Raw genomic sequence first — 18894 nt, forward strand, 5'->3', positions numbered from 1 at the left:
AATAGCAATCTTCTTGCTAAGACTGTTTAAAAGCCAGTTGAAAGTGCTTTATAGAAGGCCTACGTTTAAAAAGGAATTTACTGACTGATGTCTTGGTCAATAAAGTTGTGTTCATCTGATATGGGGAAAGTTTGTCTGAGTTTATTATTTGTCTGATTTCCGCGAAATATTAACACAGTTCGGGGACTCTATTGAGAAACAACACACACGCACGCACGCACGCACACACACACACACACACACCCCGACTGAATTTAACAAGAATAGTTGGCCTACCATGAGTAGCTGTAGCAGTAGTCTAATAGTATTGGCTTTGTTGCACTCGACGGGTATCTGCCAAATGAGTACCGCTTGTCCCCGTAAGTCTTCACTCTTCACAGTCAGCACGACCTGTAACTTAGCGACCAGACAAATAACTATTTATAACTAAATACTGACTAAGTGGCCCAGATTATCATTTAACGAAGTGGCTCGCTCGGGTCTCTGATGCGAATAGATTCCATGGCAACCGAACGTCTGTCAAAGTGTTCCCCAGCTACTGTGATAGACAAAAGTTCCTGGTCCTACGACACTAAAATAAAAAATGTGTAATTTAACACCTTTACAAAGTTACATTATTGAAAAAAAAATCTATTTAAGAACACATAAAAGATGATGACACAACTGCAAGTCTGTGCATGCGCGTCAGCCAGTGAAGCAGAGAGAGCAGACATCAGTAGTTTATAGCCATTTCATACAGAGGGACATATAGGCACTGTCGAAGTACAATCATCATAATGCAGTGAGCACGTGAAGAAGACATTTGCACCCATCAGGTCCAGTGTCACTCCCATCACCTAATGAACTTACTAAATTGGTCGTCTGATATTGCTTCAATATTTCTACAGAAATGTAGTAGGCTAAGTGGGCTTTTGAGGGCTTGTTGGCAATTAATCAGATGGCTGGCTCCAAAATTTTGACAAATGAATAAACAGGCACAATTAGAGAAATAGAGATTGTGGTGCATGCCTGCCATTTAGAAGTTATTTTATTTAAGCAGGAAGGGGTGGGGTGGGGGAGTGAGGCGTGTCAGCCGGTATGGATCGCGTACTGACAAGGCGGAGTTTTAAGGAACCACCGCAGGAGTTTCCTGTCTGCGCGCCGCCGTATGAGAAAGGAAGCACACTCAAGCAGTTTATGTGAAGGCTCCTCTGAAGGAAGGAGGAAGACAGGATCTCAGCAGGTACCTTGTAATTATTGCTTTTCTTTTTAACCAATGGTATGTGTAGACTATGTGTCTGTGCTACTGCCGTCTTCTTGCCTTCTTCGAATCTGTTGTACGCCAAAGTAACATATCGGCAGGTATAAAGACTGATTTTTTAAAAAGAATATTAATGTGCAAATTTTATTACCATAACGTGTCTGGTTAGTGTAAACTGTTATTACGTGCTAATCTCTAAAGACCGAGGTTTCTCCGCACTTACAGTGATCCACATTTGTTTGTGACATTCACATCATATGTGCAGCTAAATAGAAGGTTACTTATGAAGTGGACCAAGTAAAATAGGCAACTGACTCATTCAGATAAGCCTAAAACTTTGATCTGTACTGTGTAAAATAAAATAATGATAATAATAGGCCTAATAATAATAATAATAATAATAATAATAATAATAATAATAATAATAATAGGCAAATAAATCACACACAAAAAACAACGAAAGGTCTAGACTGTGCTCACTGTGTACTTTTCACCAACTTCCGTGAGTTCGAGACTGGACTAGGTATGAAAATAAATATTCTACCGAAATAGTTATAGTTATTTTTTGTATTAGTTTGTCGATGCGAACGATGAGTGAGTGGGTGTTATTTCACACAGAGAGCGTTAAACGGGCGCCTCTCTCAAAGTTTGGACTACTTTTTGGATGTGACGCAGTAGTCGGACTGCCTACGTGCAATCGGCTGCATCCCTGAAGCGGATGATGTCAGGACTTTCAACATCATCATTTCTTCGTTTTACGAAACACTGAGTTATAGGCTACAAATGTACGCACATCATCTGGAATATCTCTGCATGGAAACTGCTTTGATTAGTGACTGATTATCAAAGCACATGGGATGGTAGCTCCATACCATGTGAATACTGCTTTTCAATGGTAGCTATGTGTTTGTTTAGCTGCCCTCTTGGAATGAAGGCCTATTCGCCTTGTTAGGCAATAAGGCTATAGGCTGAATGTCAGGCGACTAAGTGTAGGGCAGATGAATAAAGATATTAATGTGTAAATTGTATTGGAAGTGCTTAGGCTCTGGTTATTGTAGGCAAAGTTGTTATAACATTTTGTAACTGTTGATATAAAAGACCCGTGCCTTGGTCCTCACCTAAGCCGCCGGTGTGTGTTCGTACGCACCGTGATAGACATGTCTGATGCATATACATCATAGCAAAATAGCCTCGTGAAGTAGGTGGGGTCGGATCTAGAGAAATACCTCATTGGGTGGCATGGGGACTTTAAGGTTGGCATGAATATGCTGATTTGATGAGAAACACATGACCCCAAAATTAAGTATTTTAACTAAAAAATATAACATTATTGTAGCACATGGTTGAAGCAGTGAATGTACATATCCAAATATGGCATTATAAATTGATAAGTTGCTTTATTTCGAGATCTTCAGGCATTTTTTAAATACATGTCTTTTTTCATTGAAGCACAAACAGTTTTTAAAAAATAAATAAATGACATATGCCCTTAAATTGTGCCCATAACAGCTCATTCAATTATTCACCACATATACTAAATTATATATGCATTTTGCATATCTTTTACACTCTGCAAAGCCACACATTGAGTGTTGATTTTTCAAGTTTGGCGAAGTTGATGATGTTGGAAATTAGTTCAGACAAGTTGTGTATAATGTGTAATAATGTGTAATGTGTCCACTATGTAACAAACTACGCCATCACAAGCTGTTACTAGCAAATTTCTGGAACCCCTTGACAAAGATGCTCCATTGGTATCAAACAAAGAAAATAACCTTGAAGCCAACACAGTACAATCATGTATTAATTGTTATAAATGAAATACTGAATGTTTTGTAATGTAACATCTTTGAATTTTTTTTATACATATGCAATGAATATGAGCACTTTCAAAGAAAGAAATGCATGGAAATTATATAAATCTGTCTTGGGGATATATACAACCAATATTTTTTTAGAAATGTTTTTATATATACATATATATATATATACACACATATATATATATTGCAGGAGCAAAGAACTCCCACATGTGAACGATATTAATACTGCCCAGAATCATGATTTGTTTGAAAGAAAGTGAAAACTTGTGGAGATGTTAATTTTTGAAAATGAAAAATTCTTGATACTGGTAAAAAATGATTTATTGTTAAAGGGACATGGGGCAGGATCAAGAAATAAGACTCAATAGTGACACGATGGCCGTTGCGGCCGTTAGGGTAACTGCAGCCATCAGCCAAGCTGGCGCGGGAGCACGCATGAACTCTTCACAGCAGTGCAGCTGATGCCTTATCCCCTACACACATGAAGCAGCCGGGAAGCCGGCTCGTTCTGTGAAAGGCACAGGCGAAAGTAAAGACGGCATATTGGGGGACAAAAATATCGTCTCTGATACGGGATTGCTGTGTGTAAGCAGCTAATGTTACTACACAGACACAAACAAACCGTTAGCCTGTGGCTACATCCAGCTGCTAACGTCACCTCCCGGATCACAGGTTGGACTTTCGGTCCCATATATAAAGGGACATATTCCTAACTATTCGGTTTCAGACTAAAGGACCGTGGAAAATGCACAGTCTGTAACTATTCAGTGTTACACAGCGGTGGACTAAGTTACATGTTTGCAGCTAACGCTACTTTGCACGTTAGGTCACTCCAAGTCCTCGTGATCTCATATGATTTTCAAATCAAGCTCTAAACATGACCTGTAATGTTTTCTTACCTGGTTACTAGGAAATGAGCCATGTCAACATCTGTTTTCAGTCCCAAGCCCGGCTTTGGTTGTAATTTCGTTTCGACTCACGACATGCCACTGATTAAACCTTTGTTTTCTTCTTAGTATGACTTTTTAGTGGACTTTGTGTGGTGGTAGGTTGTTTGCTGGCTGTAGCACAATCCATTACTACCCAAACACTAGTTTGGGTCCACCGCGCTTGTCTTCTTCCTGTATCCAAGTCGAAAGCCGCCGAGGACGCGGGACTGCGCGGGAAATTCGGACCACAAATTGCAGTACATTATGCAGCACGCAGCCTGTTCAAGGCAATGGAGAGATACGTGGGTGGGCTCATTCTTTTTGGTTTTGAACGCTTCATCACCCATTAGCATTAAAAAACTTAAAATGCATGTTTACTTTTTCACAAATTCTGCCCCAAGTCCCTTTAATTTCATGAAAAACATTCTGCAACAACTATTTGAATGAATACATGTTGCATATTACCTTCAGGGTTTTTTTTTTATGTTCAGGACGAATTTCAACCCAATCCAGTGGAAAAATAAGCAATTGGTGAGGCTTAGAATACACATACAAACAATCACAAAAATTAAGTTAAGCTCCAAGGGACAAACTTAAAAAAAATCATAAGTATTTGGAGTGCAGCTATAGGATTTTGCAAGGTCCATGAATTTAATAGAGGTTAATAAAGATTGAACAGAATTTTTATTTTTTTTTTTGTGAATGTACACGAGTCAAACCTTTGTGTAAAAGCATAATTTCGACGAAAAAGCCACTTTTAAGATTTAGCGTAGTTTCCTTTTCGGGTCAAAATCATTTTCAATTGCGTGTAGGGGCAGCTGTATGGTAGCATCAAAATCGCTATTTTTAAAACACTAAGAAGACCGACACAACATGAAACTTTGCTCGTAGTATCACCAGGGTCTCTAAACATGAACACGAGCATTGAGAACATTGTTTGTGTACACAGAGTTTACTGAAAAGAAGGTTTTTTAACAACTCACGTTAGCAGTAGCTTGTTCCGCTCGCCACCGTCCTGCCAGTCGGTGGCGACTGGCAGGACGGTATATATATATATATATATATATATATATATATATATATATATATATATATATATATATATATATATATATATATATATATATATATATATATACACACACACACATGTATATGTATACACGTACACTAAACAAAAATATAAACGCAACACTTGTTTTTGCTCCCATTTTTCATGAGCTGAACTCAAAGATCCAAAACATTTTCTATATAAACAAAAGACCATCTCCCTCAAATATTGTTCACAAATCTGTCCAAATCTGGGTTAGTGAGCACTTCTCCTTTGCCGAGATAATCCATCCCACCTCGGTGTGGCATATCAAGATGCTGATTAGACAGCATGATTATTGCACAGGTGTGCCTTAGGCTGGCTGCAATAATGGGAGCAAAAACAAAAGTGTTGCGTTTATATTTTTGTTCAGTGTATATATATATATATGTATATATATATGTGTGTATAAATATATATATATATATATATATATATATATATATATATATATATATATATATATATATATATATATATATATATATATATATATATACATACACATATATATGTATATATATATATATGTGTATATATATATACACACATATATATATACATATATACATATATACATATATATATACATATATACATACACACATATACATATATACATACACACATATACATATATACATACACACATATATATATATAGTACTGTGCAAAAGTTTTAGGCAGGTGTGAAAAAATGCTCTAAACTAAGAATGCTTTCAAAAATGGAAGTTTTCATAGTTTAGTTTCGTCAATTAACAAAATGCAGTGAATGAACAGAATAGAAATCTAAATCGAATCAATATTTGGTGTGACCACCCTTTGCCTTCAAAACAGCATCAATGCTTCTAGGTACACTTGCACACAGTTTTTGAAGGAACTCGGCTGGTAGGTTGTTCCAAACTGATGGTATTGCATGATGGATAAGTATCTGCCTGTATTTCTCAGTATTGAGGACACCATTAATCCTGACCAAATCTCCAACTCCATTTGCAGAAATGCAGGGAACCTCCACCATGCTTCACTGTTGCCTGCAGACACTCATTATTGTACCACTCTCCAGCCCTTCGGCAAACAAACTGCCTTCTGCTACATCCAAATATTTCAAATTTTGACTCATCAGTCCAGAGCACCTGCTGCCATTTTTCTGCACCCCAGTTCCTATGTTTTTGTGCATAGTTGAGTCACTTGGCCTTGTTCCCATGTCGGAGGTATGGCTTTTTGGAAACGCTTCCATGAAGACCACTTCCAGCCAGACTTCTCCAGACAATAGATGGGTGTTGAGTTCTGAGCTGATGGCACTGCTGGACATCTTCTAAGTTCAAAGGGAAATAAGCTTGATGTGTTTGTCATCTGCTGCACTAAGTTTCCTTGGCCGACCACTGCGTCTACGATCCTCAACGTTGCCCGTTTCTTTGTGCTTCTTCAAAAGAGCTTGAACAGCACATCTTGAAACCCCAGTCTGCTTTGAAATCTTTGTCTGGGAGAGAACTTGCTGATGCAGTATAACTACCTTGTGTCTTGTTGCTGTGCTCAGTCTTGCCATGGTGTATGACCTGTGACATGAAACTGTCTTCCACAACCTCACCTTGGTAGCAGAGTTTGGTTGTTCCTCACCCAGTTTTAAATCTCCTACACAGCTGTTTCTGTTTCAGTTGATGACTGTGTTTCAACCTACATGTGAAATTGATGATCATTAGCACCTGTTTAGTATAATTGGTTGATCATACACCTGACTATAATCCTACAAAGTCCCCGACTTTGTGCAAGTGTACCTATAAGAATTTATGCTGGTTTGAAGGCAAAGGGTAGTAACTCCAAATATTGATTTTATTTAGATTTTTATTTTGTTCACACACTTTGCGTTTTGTAAATTGATAAAAATAAACAATTATTATTTATATTTTTGAATATTCTTAGTTTACAGCATTTTTCCACACCTGCCGAAAACCTTTGCACAGCACTGTATATATAGTATAAAGACACGTTGATGAAGGTTCTCAGTCATCCAGGTCATGGTAATACTAGGTGCTATATCGTAGGCAGCTGGACAGTTTCTTGAAGACATTTCACCTCTCATCCAAGAGGCTTCTTCAGTTCTAACTAACTGGAGGGGAGTTGCAGGTTTGAAACCCTGTGTGTGTGTGTCCTTAAAGAATCGTTAAGGTCACATGTGAACTCTGAGTTACAGAGTTGTTAGGACCACCCAACCGGCCTCCATGTGGGTCGTTAGGGCTAGGTGAGTCCAGGTGTGAATAGTTGTCAAGCTGTCCGGGGAGGGAACTCAGTACTGCATTGTAGGTGTTGGAGCTATTCATTGTTTGTAATATAATTTCAACATTTATTTATTTTGTTAATGGTTTGATGAGTACAAGTTAGTTAATTAGTTTGATTACAATATTAGTAGCATTGTTTTTGTGATTTTGAATATTTGATTAGGCTTTTGTTTTGAAGGCACTGGCACAGGTGAATCTATATATATGACTAGGCAGGTGGTGGGAGGCAGGCACTGGGAAGGGTTTATGTTTTTTTACCAGGGTGACAGGGCAAGAGAGACGCAGACGCCAGCCATTGTCAATTGTTTGCCACTCAAATGGAGAATAAACCGCAAAACCGTACCCAAATGACTGGAAAATTGTTTTGTCACAACCCTGCGTAAGATTCACTCTTTTTATTTGGACAAAGGGCATTATTATTTAGAACAAATCCGCCACTACAGTAGGTGCGTGATAAGTAATGTCTGAAGCCGCCTCCTCTGTTCAAAGATAGTTGTTTTAGTTTGACGTAGATGGATTCTTTTATGTCTTTTTTAAACCATCTGTCCTCTCTGGCCAAGTTGTGAACATTGTTGTTCTCAAAGCAATACTTTTTCTCCTCCAAATTTAAGTGGACAGCAGTCTTGACCTGAGGAGTTGGCTCTCCTGTGTTGTGCCATTTTCTTATAGAGGGGCTGTTTCCCAATGTACAAATCTGTGCAATCCTGGCTGCATTAAACAGCATAAACTACATTACTCTGTATATGCCTCAGTTTTTTGTCCTTAGGGTGGACAAGTTTCTGCCTCCGTCTGTTGCTGGGTTTGAAGTGAACCGTAAGTTTCTCAGATATTCCCTTGATATAAGGAATGAAGATGTTGTTCCGTTTTTACGTCTCTGCCTCTCTGTCTGCTCTGGATCTTTTGGAAGTTTTGAGAAAGGTCTAGTTAGGGTAGCCAGGTTTAAGAGCTCCCCTGATGTGCTTCTGTTCCTTCTCCTGTGCAAGAGCAACCCCGTTGAAAGGTTATTGAAAAGCATAAGTCAGGGGTCATGCTGTGGGTGTTGCTTCTCAACAGCAGGCCCTTGAAGGCTTGTTAAGGTAGAGGGTACAATGAATGCAGCAAAGTATAGGGAAATCCTGGAGGGCAACCTGATTTAATCTGCAAGAGAACAACGACTTGGGAGAAGATTTATTTTCCAGCAAGACAATGACCCAAAGCATACGGCGAAAGCTACACAGAAATGGTTTAAAGACAACAAGGTAGATTTTCTTGAGTAGCCGAGTCAAAGCCCAGACCTCAATCCAATAGAGAGTTTGTAGCTGGACTTGAAAAGGGCTGTTCACTGTTCAGCTTGAGCAGTTTTTGCAAAGTAGAAAGGAGTTAAATTACAGTGTCCAGATGTGCAAGCCTGATTGAGACCTACCCACACAGATTTTGCGCTGTGATTGTGGCCAATTAATGTCAATTAATTAAAAATATATAATAAAAAATAAGTGATTGCATAAGTATTCACCCCTTCAAGTCAGTATTTAGTGTGAGCCTGATTGAGATCTGCATCTACTAAATACTGACTTGAAGGGGTGAATACTGCAATCACTTATTTTTTATTATATATTTTTAATTAATTGACATTACTTTGTAGAAGTTATGTTTTCACTTGAACATTAAAGATGTATATATATTTTTGTAAATTGTTTTGTCAAAAAAACAAATTATATTGACCATGATTCCATTTATAACAGCAATAAAAGGGAAAAACATCCAAGGGGGTGAATACTTTTTATAGTCACTGTACATAGAAATGTATGGCCTATCATCTTTCAAGAAGGTTAAACAAACCAAAAAACTGTATGTACTGACATAAAATTAATAAAATGAATATGAACATTTAAAGAATTAATATACCACATACAGTATATACAGTTGTGTGTATAATTACATGGGTGGGGGGGCAGCTTCCTTCCACTTTTATAATTTGGTAAAAGGAAAGCACAGTTAAGGGTGTTGTAAAGTGTAATATAGTATGATATAATAGGGGGAAATATAATAGAGGAGGGAAAAAAATGTATTACTCCCAAAAAGCTCTTAAATAACACATGCAAGAAACAAGGTTGTTTTTACAACATAGAAATGATGCTTTGAACAACAGATTCTAGAAGAATCGTAAATGTAGAATGTATAAATGCAATGAATGAGAGACCAATAAAGATTATAGTTATGTCAACAATTAATCATCCCCAGCAGATACCATGTTCCCACCTTATTGCAATGAACACAACACATGCTGAAACAAATTAAAAAAAACGGTGGATGGAGCTGGATGACCAATAACTAATGCATTGTCCTGCACTAATGAAAGTATTAACTACACACAAATATGATTTGACTCCTGGTTTTAAACTCTAATAAGCAATAAGTGCTCTAGGATAGCACTATGGTTTAAAATAATTCCTAAATTTAATATGAAGATGACTTTATGACTTCACAACAAATCTGTGTCTTTTACAACTGTGTTTATAGCCACTGCCAACAACACAGCTGTCAGAGAGCATCATGGGAGGAGCAGTGGTGGACGATGGGCCTTCTGGTATGAAGGCACCAGATGGTGGTTGGGGTTGGGCGGTGTTGGCTGGCTGCTTCGTCATCACTGGCTTTTCCTATGCCTTCCCCAAGGCTGTCAGCGTCTTCTTCAAGGAACTGATTCGTGAGTTTGATGTTGGCTACAGTGACACTGCCTGGATCTCATCAATTCTGCTTGCCATGCTTTATGGCACAGGTAGGCAAGGATAACATACATGTCTGATAGTGATTAATTGATTAACTACATCAAAATGCTTAATACCATACTACACGTGTATACTGTATACTTATTAATTATGTTTTGCCTAGGCCCTCTGTGCAGTGTATTGGTAAACAGGTTTGGCTGCCGACCGGTGATGATGGTTGGAGGGCTCTTTGCCTCGCTTGGAATGATTTTGGCCTCCTTTGCCACCAGCATTACACACATCTACCTTTGCACCGGAGTTATCACAGGTAAAGTCACAACATACATTCACAGATAGGAAAAACACAAACATGTAACAAGGAAACAGAAATTTACATGCATCCGTATATTCTGCAATATATATATATTTATATTTTGCAAATATTTTTTAAATTTGCAAATTCCCAGAGCCCTGCTTGTCAAACCATCAGTCCAAAACCTAAAGACTCTCCATTTACTATCATAAATGACACGAAGAACAGCAGCAAAAAATTTGAGCTTGAAAAATGACTAAAATGACTTCAAACAAAATCAGCACTCATGATTTCTTCAATGATGTGCTTTCTCAAAACTGAGAGCATTCAGTCAAGGAGTTCATTCTGTACTGTAACACAGCAGCACTCTGCAGATGTTTGCAAAATCCACCCATCCTCTGAAAACAGCAGGATTTTCTGAGCGTACACTTTCATCATGGCCACGCAAGGCTAGCTCAAACGCACCAGAACTTTACAGGTGTAAAGTTTACAGGTGTAAAGTTCTGTGCAGTGGCGGCCCATCAATAGGGGGTGCTAAGGCGCCGCCCCACCTGTGTCACATGAAGAAGAATCATATAGACCTTCATTGAATAATTTTTTATATTTTTAAATGATCAACCTAAATATTATACAGTTAGTGAGTAGCATGTATAATCTACAATAAAAACATAGATTCAAAATGTTCTACGTTGTGTAAAGTTACTGAGAGGTGACATATTTCTGGCTATTCCCTATTTGTTATAAGTTGTACATGCGCACTTCACTTGCTGTAATACAAGAGGTAGGAGCTTGCTAGGCGCTGACTTTCACCGCTGGGCGCTGACAGCGTGAGAAGGAGTTGACATAGGAGCAGATGACGTAGAAGTTTGTCGAGAGTTGGAGGAGCCTTGTATTTTCGAGTGAGTTGTGGAGAGTAGATCGGGGACCGTGACTCAAATTCTTGTAAACTTTTGCAGAAGAGCAATAGAAAACATCATGATTGGAAACATAACAAACTGGCATGGTTTGTGCACAGCCCAGGACAGGAAGGCTCTACAGCGGGTGATTAAAGCTGCCTAGAACATTAATGGTTATCTGCCAAGCATCAGTGATAGAGGTGAAGTGAGATGTCTGTCAGAGCCCAAAGGATACTAAAAGACAACACACACTCTAGTCACAGTCTGTCACCAGACTATAGAGCAGCCTCTTTCCTCAGGCTGTGAGACTCCTCAATTCGTCCTCCACACTACACCATATAATATTTGTTTTGTTGTGATGTAGCTTAAAAGGACTCTAATTCAATTTGATTTTGCAATCCTGGCATTATTAAATGATAAATAAATGTAACCCTCTAACCTTGTAACTTTATTAACCTCATTTAGAAGCTTCAGTCCATTATAAATCCATCATAAGATTAATGCAACTTGAATGCAAATAAATCACTTAATTAAGATACAATTTAAACAAAATGTACCTTAAAAACATAGCTAAATAGCTAAACAACAACACACCAAAGCAACAGTGCCCCAATCACCCAGATTAATGACCTGTGAAACAGAGAAGGGAGAGGTGGAGTGGTCTGCCCATTCACCACTATGTTGACAGCACAAAAGATATTTAGATATTACAATTTGGAGACCAACAGCAAATGTGCACATTTTGGCACATCAGCCCATTCTCTGAAGTGAGTTATTTTATTTTGCCTAGGCAATTCTTCATTAAAGGACATAGATGACATAGATATCTCAGGTTTTAATTTGCTTTACCATGCATCTCCCTTAGACTACAGTAGAACAGGCACCAAACTCTGGCACAATTCAATGATCAAATCAAATCAAATAAATGTTATTTATGTAAACCAAAATCACAATCACATTGCTCAGTGGGCTTTACAATTTGTACAGAGAACAACATACTCTGTCCTGAGACCCTCAATTCGAGTGAGGAAAAACTGGCCATATTGGAAAAAAAATAACTTTTAACAGGGGGAAAAATATGGAAGAACCTCAGGAAGAGCCACAGAGGAGGGATCCCTCTCCCAGGATGGACAGACATGCAATAGATGTCGTGTGTACAGAACAGAAAAAAGATTGTCTGATACAAGTAAATTATATAAAATATATACAATGTACAAGGTAAATTCATTGCCATTCTTTAAACAAGGGTTTGAAAAAAAACATAATGATTGAATCCTTGAGTCCTGCTACATCTATTTTAGAAAATGGAGTGTTGAGGATGAGTTCAGGACTCCTAGGCCTGGGGAATGAAGCTGCTCCGTAGTCTGGTGGAATGGCAGCAGATACTGTATCTTTAGCCAGATGGCAACAGGCTAAACAAACTGTTGCTGGGTTGGATGTCGTCTTTTAGTATCCTTAACTGATGTCGCTGATGCTCTATAGATAGGTAGCAGTTATGTTCTGGCCGATTTTATTCACCTGCTGTTGAGCTTTCCTGTTCTGGGCCGTGCATGAATCATGCCAGTTTGTGATGTTTCCAGTCAGGATGCTTGCAGTGCATGCTTTCTATTGCTCCTCTGTAAAAATTGACCAGAATCTTTCTCCGGAATTCAGCCTTCCTAAGCTTCCATAGGAAGTAGACCCCTTTCTGTGCTTTTTTAGCCAGGGTGGCGATGTGTGATCCAAGATAGGTTCTCAGTGATGCTAATTCCTATGAACCTATAACTGCTCACCTGCGCCACCTCATGATGTGGCGCACCACCTGTTTGCCCCCTTTTTTCTAAAATCAATTATTAGCTCCTTGATTTTGCTGACGTTGAGCAGTAGATTGTTCTCTGTATGAACTCGCATCATTGTTTAAAATGTATATATGTAAAGAGTGTGGATCCCGGAGGACGACTGAACAGGCCAAGGTATTGCCAAGTGATGCCTGGGCTACAAGGCATCCACTCCACCCTGACCTAGAAGAGGGCAGGCCACACAAGATAAATTAACAGAAAAAATATCAGAATGTAAAACGATTTACATTTTACAGAAGAACAGATATAAAAGTAAAACAGAAAAAAGCAATTATGTAATATCCCTTCCTTTTTACCTTGCACATCATGATAATTGTTATGCTATGGTAAATAAGTGGATCTGATTTAAACATCTACAGATTCAGATGAATCTGCTTTAGACCCTGTTATCATGGTGTGGAGTACCAATGTTATTTTCACTCAATCAAAAAGTAGTTATGGTCAAACACTAGTAAAGAAGATCCAAATAAACAAACACTAAATAGTGTAATGTACAGGTTGATGAAGGTTCTCAGTCATCCAGGTCATGGTAATTCTAAGTGCTGTATTGTAGGCAACTGGACTTGTTCAGTTTCTTGAAGTCGTTTCACCTCTCATCCAAGAGGCTGAAGAAGCCTCAGTTAGAACTGAAGAAGTTCTAACTAACTGGTAGGGAGTTGCAGGATTTTAAACTCTGTGTGGGAGTGTCCTTACAGAGTCGTTAAGGACACGTGAGCTCTGAGTTTCAGAGTCGTTAGGGCCACTTGTGGCTTTGCCTGCAAACTCCCATTCAGCCCACAAGGACACACCCACACAGGGTTTAAAGCCGGCAACTCCCCTCCAGTTAGCTAGAACTGAAGAAGCCTCTTGGATGAAAGGTGAAACGTCTTCAAGAAACTGAAACCAGTCCAGTTGCCTACGAGCACTTAAAAGTCTCAAAATCAAAGGTTTTTTTGAGGGAATCTGAGGGAATCCTCCAAAGAAGTAGCATATTTGGTTACAGTTTTCTTCAATTTGTAAAATGTAACATGTTTACTGTCACTATGCTATATTTTTTCATAAATATGGTGTAAATGGCTAAATCAGTTAAAATAGTGTGTTCAAATAGCTGCTGGGAGATAAGACACACTCCAGATATGAAAGCAGACAGGATGCACTTAAAACACGAAAAACAGACAGGCTTTGACAGCAATGCCATGACAAACTGCCAAATTTACAAGAAGGCCCCAGTGATGATGGATAGAAGTAGAATTTGCTGCAGCCGTTTCGCAAAGTTTCTCATGTGATTTGTAAGAGAGTCTGGTGATAAAACAGTTACTAGTGACTTCACCTCATTACATTCAAGCCCATGACTTTCACACACACACACGCACGCACGCACGCACGCACGCACGCACGCACGCACGCACGCACGCACGCACGCACACACGCACACACGCACACACACACACACACACACACACACACACACAGCAGTCCACTTCTTGTAACAATTGTGTCAAGTTATTTGATTTAAAGATGAAAAAGTATGACGGCGCACAACTCATTGAGAATAATATGGTCATTATCACTGTCATTCACGAGAGAATATGGTGTGTGTGATTCTTTTAACCTATTTATATCACTAATTTAAAAAAACTCATACCACTGAGAAATTTGTTATTTGTGATTGAATAATAATATTTTTTGTTGGTAATGTATTAGTGACCCCCACAGATGTATGATTTTACTGCTTTCATGGGAGATCAGACCCTACCTTGGCTCCAACCTAACTCGGAACCTAGTATGTAGTACTACATTTTTGCAACATGTCTCATTTTCCCTTTAAGACTCTAAGTAAGTCAACTAATCTCCAAAGATGACAATACATTTTCCTTGGATATTCTTGCACTCTAAAGGGAAGGATGATTTTTGTTGAGTTGAGTGTGCGTGTAAGTTAATTATTTCTGTTGCATTGCCTGTCTCCTCAGGTCTGGGTCTGGCGTTGAACTTTCAGCCATCTCTGATTATGCTGAATCGCTACTTCAGTCAGAAACGTCCTCTAGCCAATGGCTTGGCTGCAGCAGGCAGCCCTGTGGCACTGTGCTGTCTCTCTCCACTGGGACAGATTCTCCAGTATCAGTATGGTTGGAGGGGGGGGTTCCTCATACTGGGAGGGATGCTACTCAACTGCTGTGCCTGTGGTGCCCTCATGAGGCCCTTGTTGATCTCTAAGAAGGCCCAGGAGCTTGATGAGAGCACTCTTCCAGCTGCAACAGAGAAGCCAAAGAAGAAACTGTTGGATTTCAGTGTGTTCAAGGACAGAGGTTTTGTCATCTATACCACTGCAGCATCTATTATGGTGTTGGGCTTGTTTGTGCCCCCTGTTTTTGTGGTCAGCTATGCTAAAGGCCTAGGCAATGAGGACACCAAGTCAGCATTGCTGCTCACCATCTTGGGATTTGTCGATATGTTTGCTCGGCCGTTGTCAGGACTCATAGCAGGAATGAAGTGTGTACGGCCCAGAAGTGTCTACCTATTCAGCTTTGCTATTATCTTCAATGGCTGCACTGACATCATAGGATCACAGGTAACAATGCAGCAATGCGTTCTTTATTATAAAGAGAATGGAGAGGAAAATGCAGTTACTTCACAAACTTACTGAAGCCATGTCTGTCATACCGGTCTAACAAAATAAATAACAAATAACATAACAAAAAAAACTGAGAAAAATGGAATTTAACAATGAAGAGATTCTGTCACTAATGTGTATAGCATTCAGGCTGCTAGAAAGAAAGTGACATAGATGTAGGTCAGTTCATTAACATTTAAAGTTAATACTGAAGAATAGACAAATTACTGTGTCTATAGCTCCAGTCTTACCTGATTAACGAGACCTGTCTCATCACCTGCACCTGTGTCATGTTCAGAAATTTCCTGTTTATTTCCTTGCAGGCGAAAGACTATTCAGGTTTGGTGGTCTTCTGTATCTTCTTTGGTATGTCCTACGGCATGGTGGGAGCGCTGCAATTCGAGGTCCTCATGGCCATCGTAGGGACAGAGAAGTTCTCCAGCGCCATAGGCCTAGTGCTGCTGATGGAAGCTATTGCTGTACTAGTGGGACCTCCTGGAGCAGGTCAGAGCATGGAAGGAATGAATGTGAATGTGTCTCTCCTCACGTTCAGTTCTCTGGCACATTTGTTTATTTGAGACTGTGTAACACTTATGGTTCATTATTTTCAGTTTTTGCCAATTTTGAACAAAATTAAGCCTTTGTTTTAAAAGGACCTTTAAAGGGGGCAATATCTAAGATATGGCCAAAATTGTATTGTATAACATTAACCTGAAGAAGCAACAGTGTTGATATATATATATATATATATATATATATATATATATATGTATATATATATATATATATATATGTATAATTGATATACATATATATATATATATGTATAAAAAAATGGGTGGATTTTGAGCTTTAAGTGGACTGAAAAGCATACTTACATAAGCAAAATAAAACTCACCAAAAGTCAGGTTTTGTCTTCCTCAGTCACCTCTGGTTTGGTTGAAATGAATCCTCAATTCAGAGAGAAAGATGTTCTGGCTCAATTACGTTCACTAACTGATGGGATTATCATCATTGGTTGTACAAATTCAAGATAACACCAAAAAGCATCAAGAATTGCGGAATAGAGTGGACACTGCTTTAATAAAATCTTCTAATACTATGGATTCACCACTAAGTGCCATGTTAGTTTCCATACAGTTTTTGTGTGTACTTTCACTGCAGTAAACATAACTGCTGTCAGGACTCTGTCATGTATATTAGGTCCTGTTATGTAAACTAGATATTTCAGTGTCCCTATTAGTAAAAAAAAATAAAAAACAGTAGGTTAAATAAAGGTGCTTGCAATGCAAATCATGTTTTTATATGATTTTCACTGATTTGTGAATTCATATTTTATTTAAAGTGCCAGCAGGTTTAAAAGAAGTCTAAACAACTTTTTATTGTTTTTGAATAAAAACAAAAAGGCTCCAATCATTTTTACTGTCAAAACAAGTTTACACTGGGTTTTTAGCCATAAGTACTGATACAGAATTTTCTAGATCTTCTCAATTGCAGAATCTTGTACAGTGAAGGTGTTTTACTGTGATTATTCTTGTACTTTCCACCAGGTCGCCTACTGGATGCCACCCATCAGTACATGTACGTCTTCCTGTTGGCAGGCTGTGAGGTCACACTGTCGGCTTTTGTCATCACTATGGGGAACTTCCTTTGCATTAGAAGGAAACAAGAAGATCCAGATGCTAACATGGAGATGGCTGTGACTGCTTCAGAGATGGAGGGGCTGAACTATGGTGATGAAGGCCAGGAAGTTGACAAAGGCGAAAAAAAGCCAAGAGGAAAAGAGAATGGGATAGTTGATGCTGTGAAACCGGGGGAGGTGATGATGATAAAGGAGATGGGGAAGGAGGGCAGAGATGAAAACAAGATGTTATGAAGAATAAGAATAGCAATGAGGAAAGACAAACTGTGAGAAAGTGCAGGGGAACAAATGGAATGAAAAGAGGGCAGATACCACCCTTTAAATGAAAATCACAATTTGATATAATGGATGCAGGGCAGGGATGTTCCATTATTAAGATCTGGAATCGGAATTGGTTAAATGCAACATAGTGATCAGATCTTGTTTTCTCCACTCAGGACTCAAGCTATTCTACTTTCTATTTCCCTAATGATTTTAAATGAGTTCATTAAAAAAACACCTTCACTCAAGGTCCACTTACTGACTCTTATCTGGAACTTTCAACTGCTTCTCACAGCCACCAGATGGGAAGCGCTCAGTTAATATCTAGTTCTTGGTTCGAATTTTTATATGTCATCAACTGCAAACGGGGTGGGGTTTCATGACCCATGCTTAGGTCATATGATGACAACTTAGTAAACTGAATTTGCTGATAAGGACTGTGAGGTGCTTTTGAAAAACCAGTAAGTGGTCCTTGGATTATATGACAAAACCTACTTCTTTTTGTTGCACTCTTTTGCTTTATTTATTGCAAGTATTTATTGACATTGTATGTCAAATTAGGACAAGAACTCACACTCAAAGTGGAAAAGTAAAAATTAGCCATTTAATATTTGGGGCAGTCAACGTGCACCCTGGCAGCTGAATTACCTATTGCAGCTGTTGACTCATTGATACATTTCAAATAGAAGTCTTTTGTTGTTGTTGTTAATTGCTGTGTGCTATTTTCAAAGACTTCACCCAGTTGCTGTTTAATGCATTTGTCTGAAGGATACTGGAACAAACTTGGATTGTTTGTCACAGGGCAGTATACCAGTGTTACACTCAGTTGATGAATGTATGTCCTATGCCGTCTTTACTTTTCTGGTCTATGAACACTGGAAGCTGCTGTGTTAAACGTTGGTATGACACCAGATGCTGTGAACTAGGTGCTCTATTCCTTATTTATTACTCAACAGACCAACACAAGAAAGCAAGCACCTGCTTGAGTGAAGAAAATGTAGCACACAAGCATTGCACTTCTTCTGAGTAATGTCTTGCACAATGTAGGCATTCAATGCCTATTTTTCCAAAATAAATTACTTTTCTCTTGATATAAATGGCCAGCATCCTTGTACCATTCAGCACGATGCTTACATTTACATGAAATGTGACCGTGCCAAGCTTCTGCCAGTTGAATTCCCCAGGTGTTAATTGGAGATCACACATCAGATTTCCAAGCTGTTGTACAAATGGGCAAATCCCTCATACTATATGTGCAAATGAAGGTCTCCCAACATTTTGTACCCTTCAAAGTCTTCCTGTAGTCAGTCTT

The 18894-nt window shown here is 38.8% G+C and overlaps 1 protein-coding gene across 1 annotated transcript; it reads left to right on the top strand.

Moving 5' to 3' along the window:
- Positions 1-1177: 1177 nt before the first annotated feature.
- On the top strand, positions 1178-18673 carry slc16a3b (solute carrier family 16 member 3b). The gene is made up of 6 exons (XM_073489369.1): positions 1178-1222; positions 9858-10113; positions 10227-10370; positions 15039-15637; positions 16003-16183; positions 17230-18673. Exons 2-6 carry the CDS (start codon positions 9891-9893, stop codon positions 17553-17555), a joined length of 1473 nt encoding a protein of 490 aa, XP_073345470.1. The 5' UTR covers positions 1178-1222; positions 9858-9890; the 3' UTR covers positions 17556-18673.
- The last annotated feature ends 221 nt before the right edge of the window (positions 18674-18894 follow it).

The sequence above is a fragment of the Pagrus major genome, chromosome 20 (genome assembly GCF_040436345.1).
Source record: "Pagrus major chromosome 20, Pma_NU_1.0".
NCBI classification, from domain to species: domain Eukaryota; kingdom Metazoa; phylum Chordata; class Actinopteri; order Spariformes; family Sparidae; genus Pagrus; species Pagrus major.

Coding starts and splice junctions, on each gene's coding strand:
- slc16a3b (XM_073489369.1), top strand. CDS start 9,891: ATGGGAGGAGCAGTGGTGGACGATGGGCCTTCTGGTATGAAGGCACCA. Junction 10,114..10,226: donor TGCCATGCTTTATGGCACAG/GTAGGCAAGGAT, acceptor TGTTTTGCCTAG/GCCCTCTGTGCAGTGTATTG. Junction 10,371..15,038: donor TTGCACCGGAGTTATCACAG/GTAAAGTCACAA, acceptor CTGTCTCCTCAG/GTCTGGGTCTGGCGTTGAAC.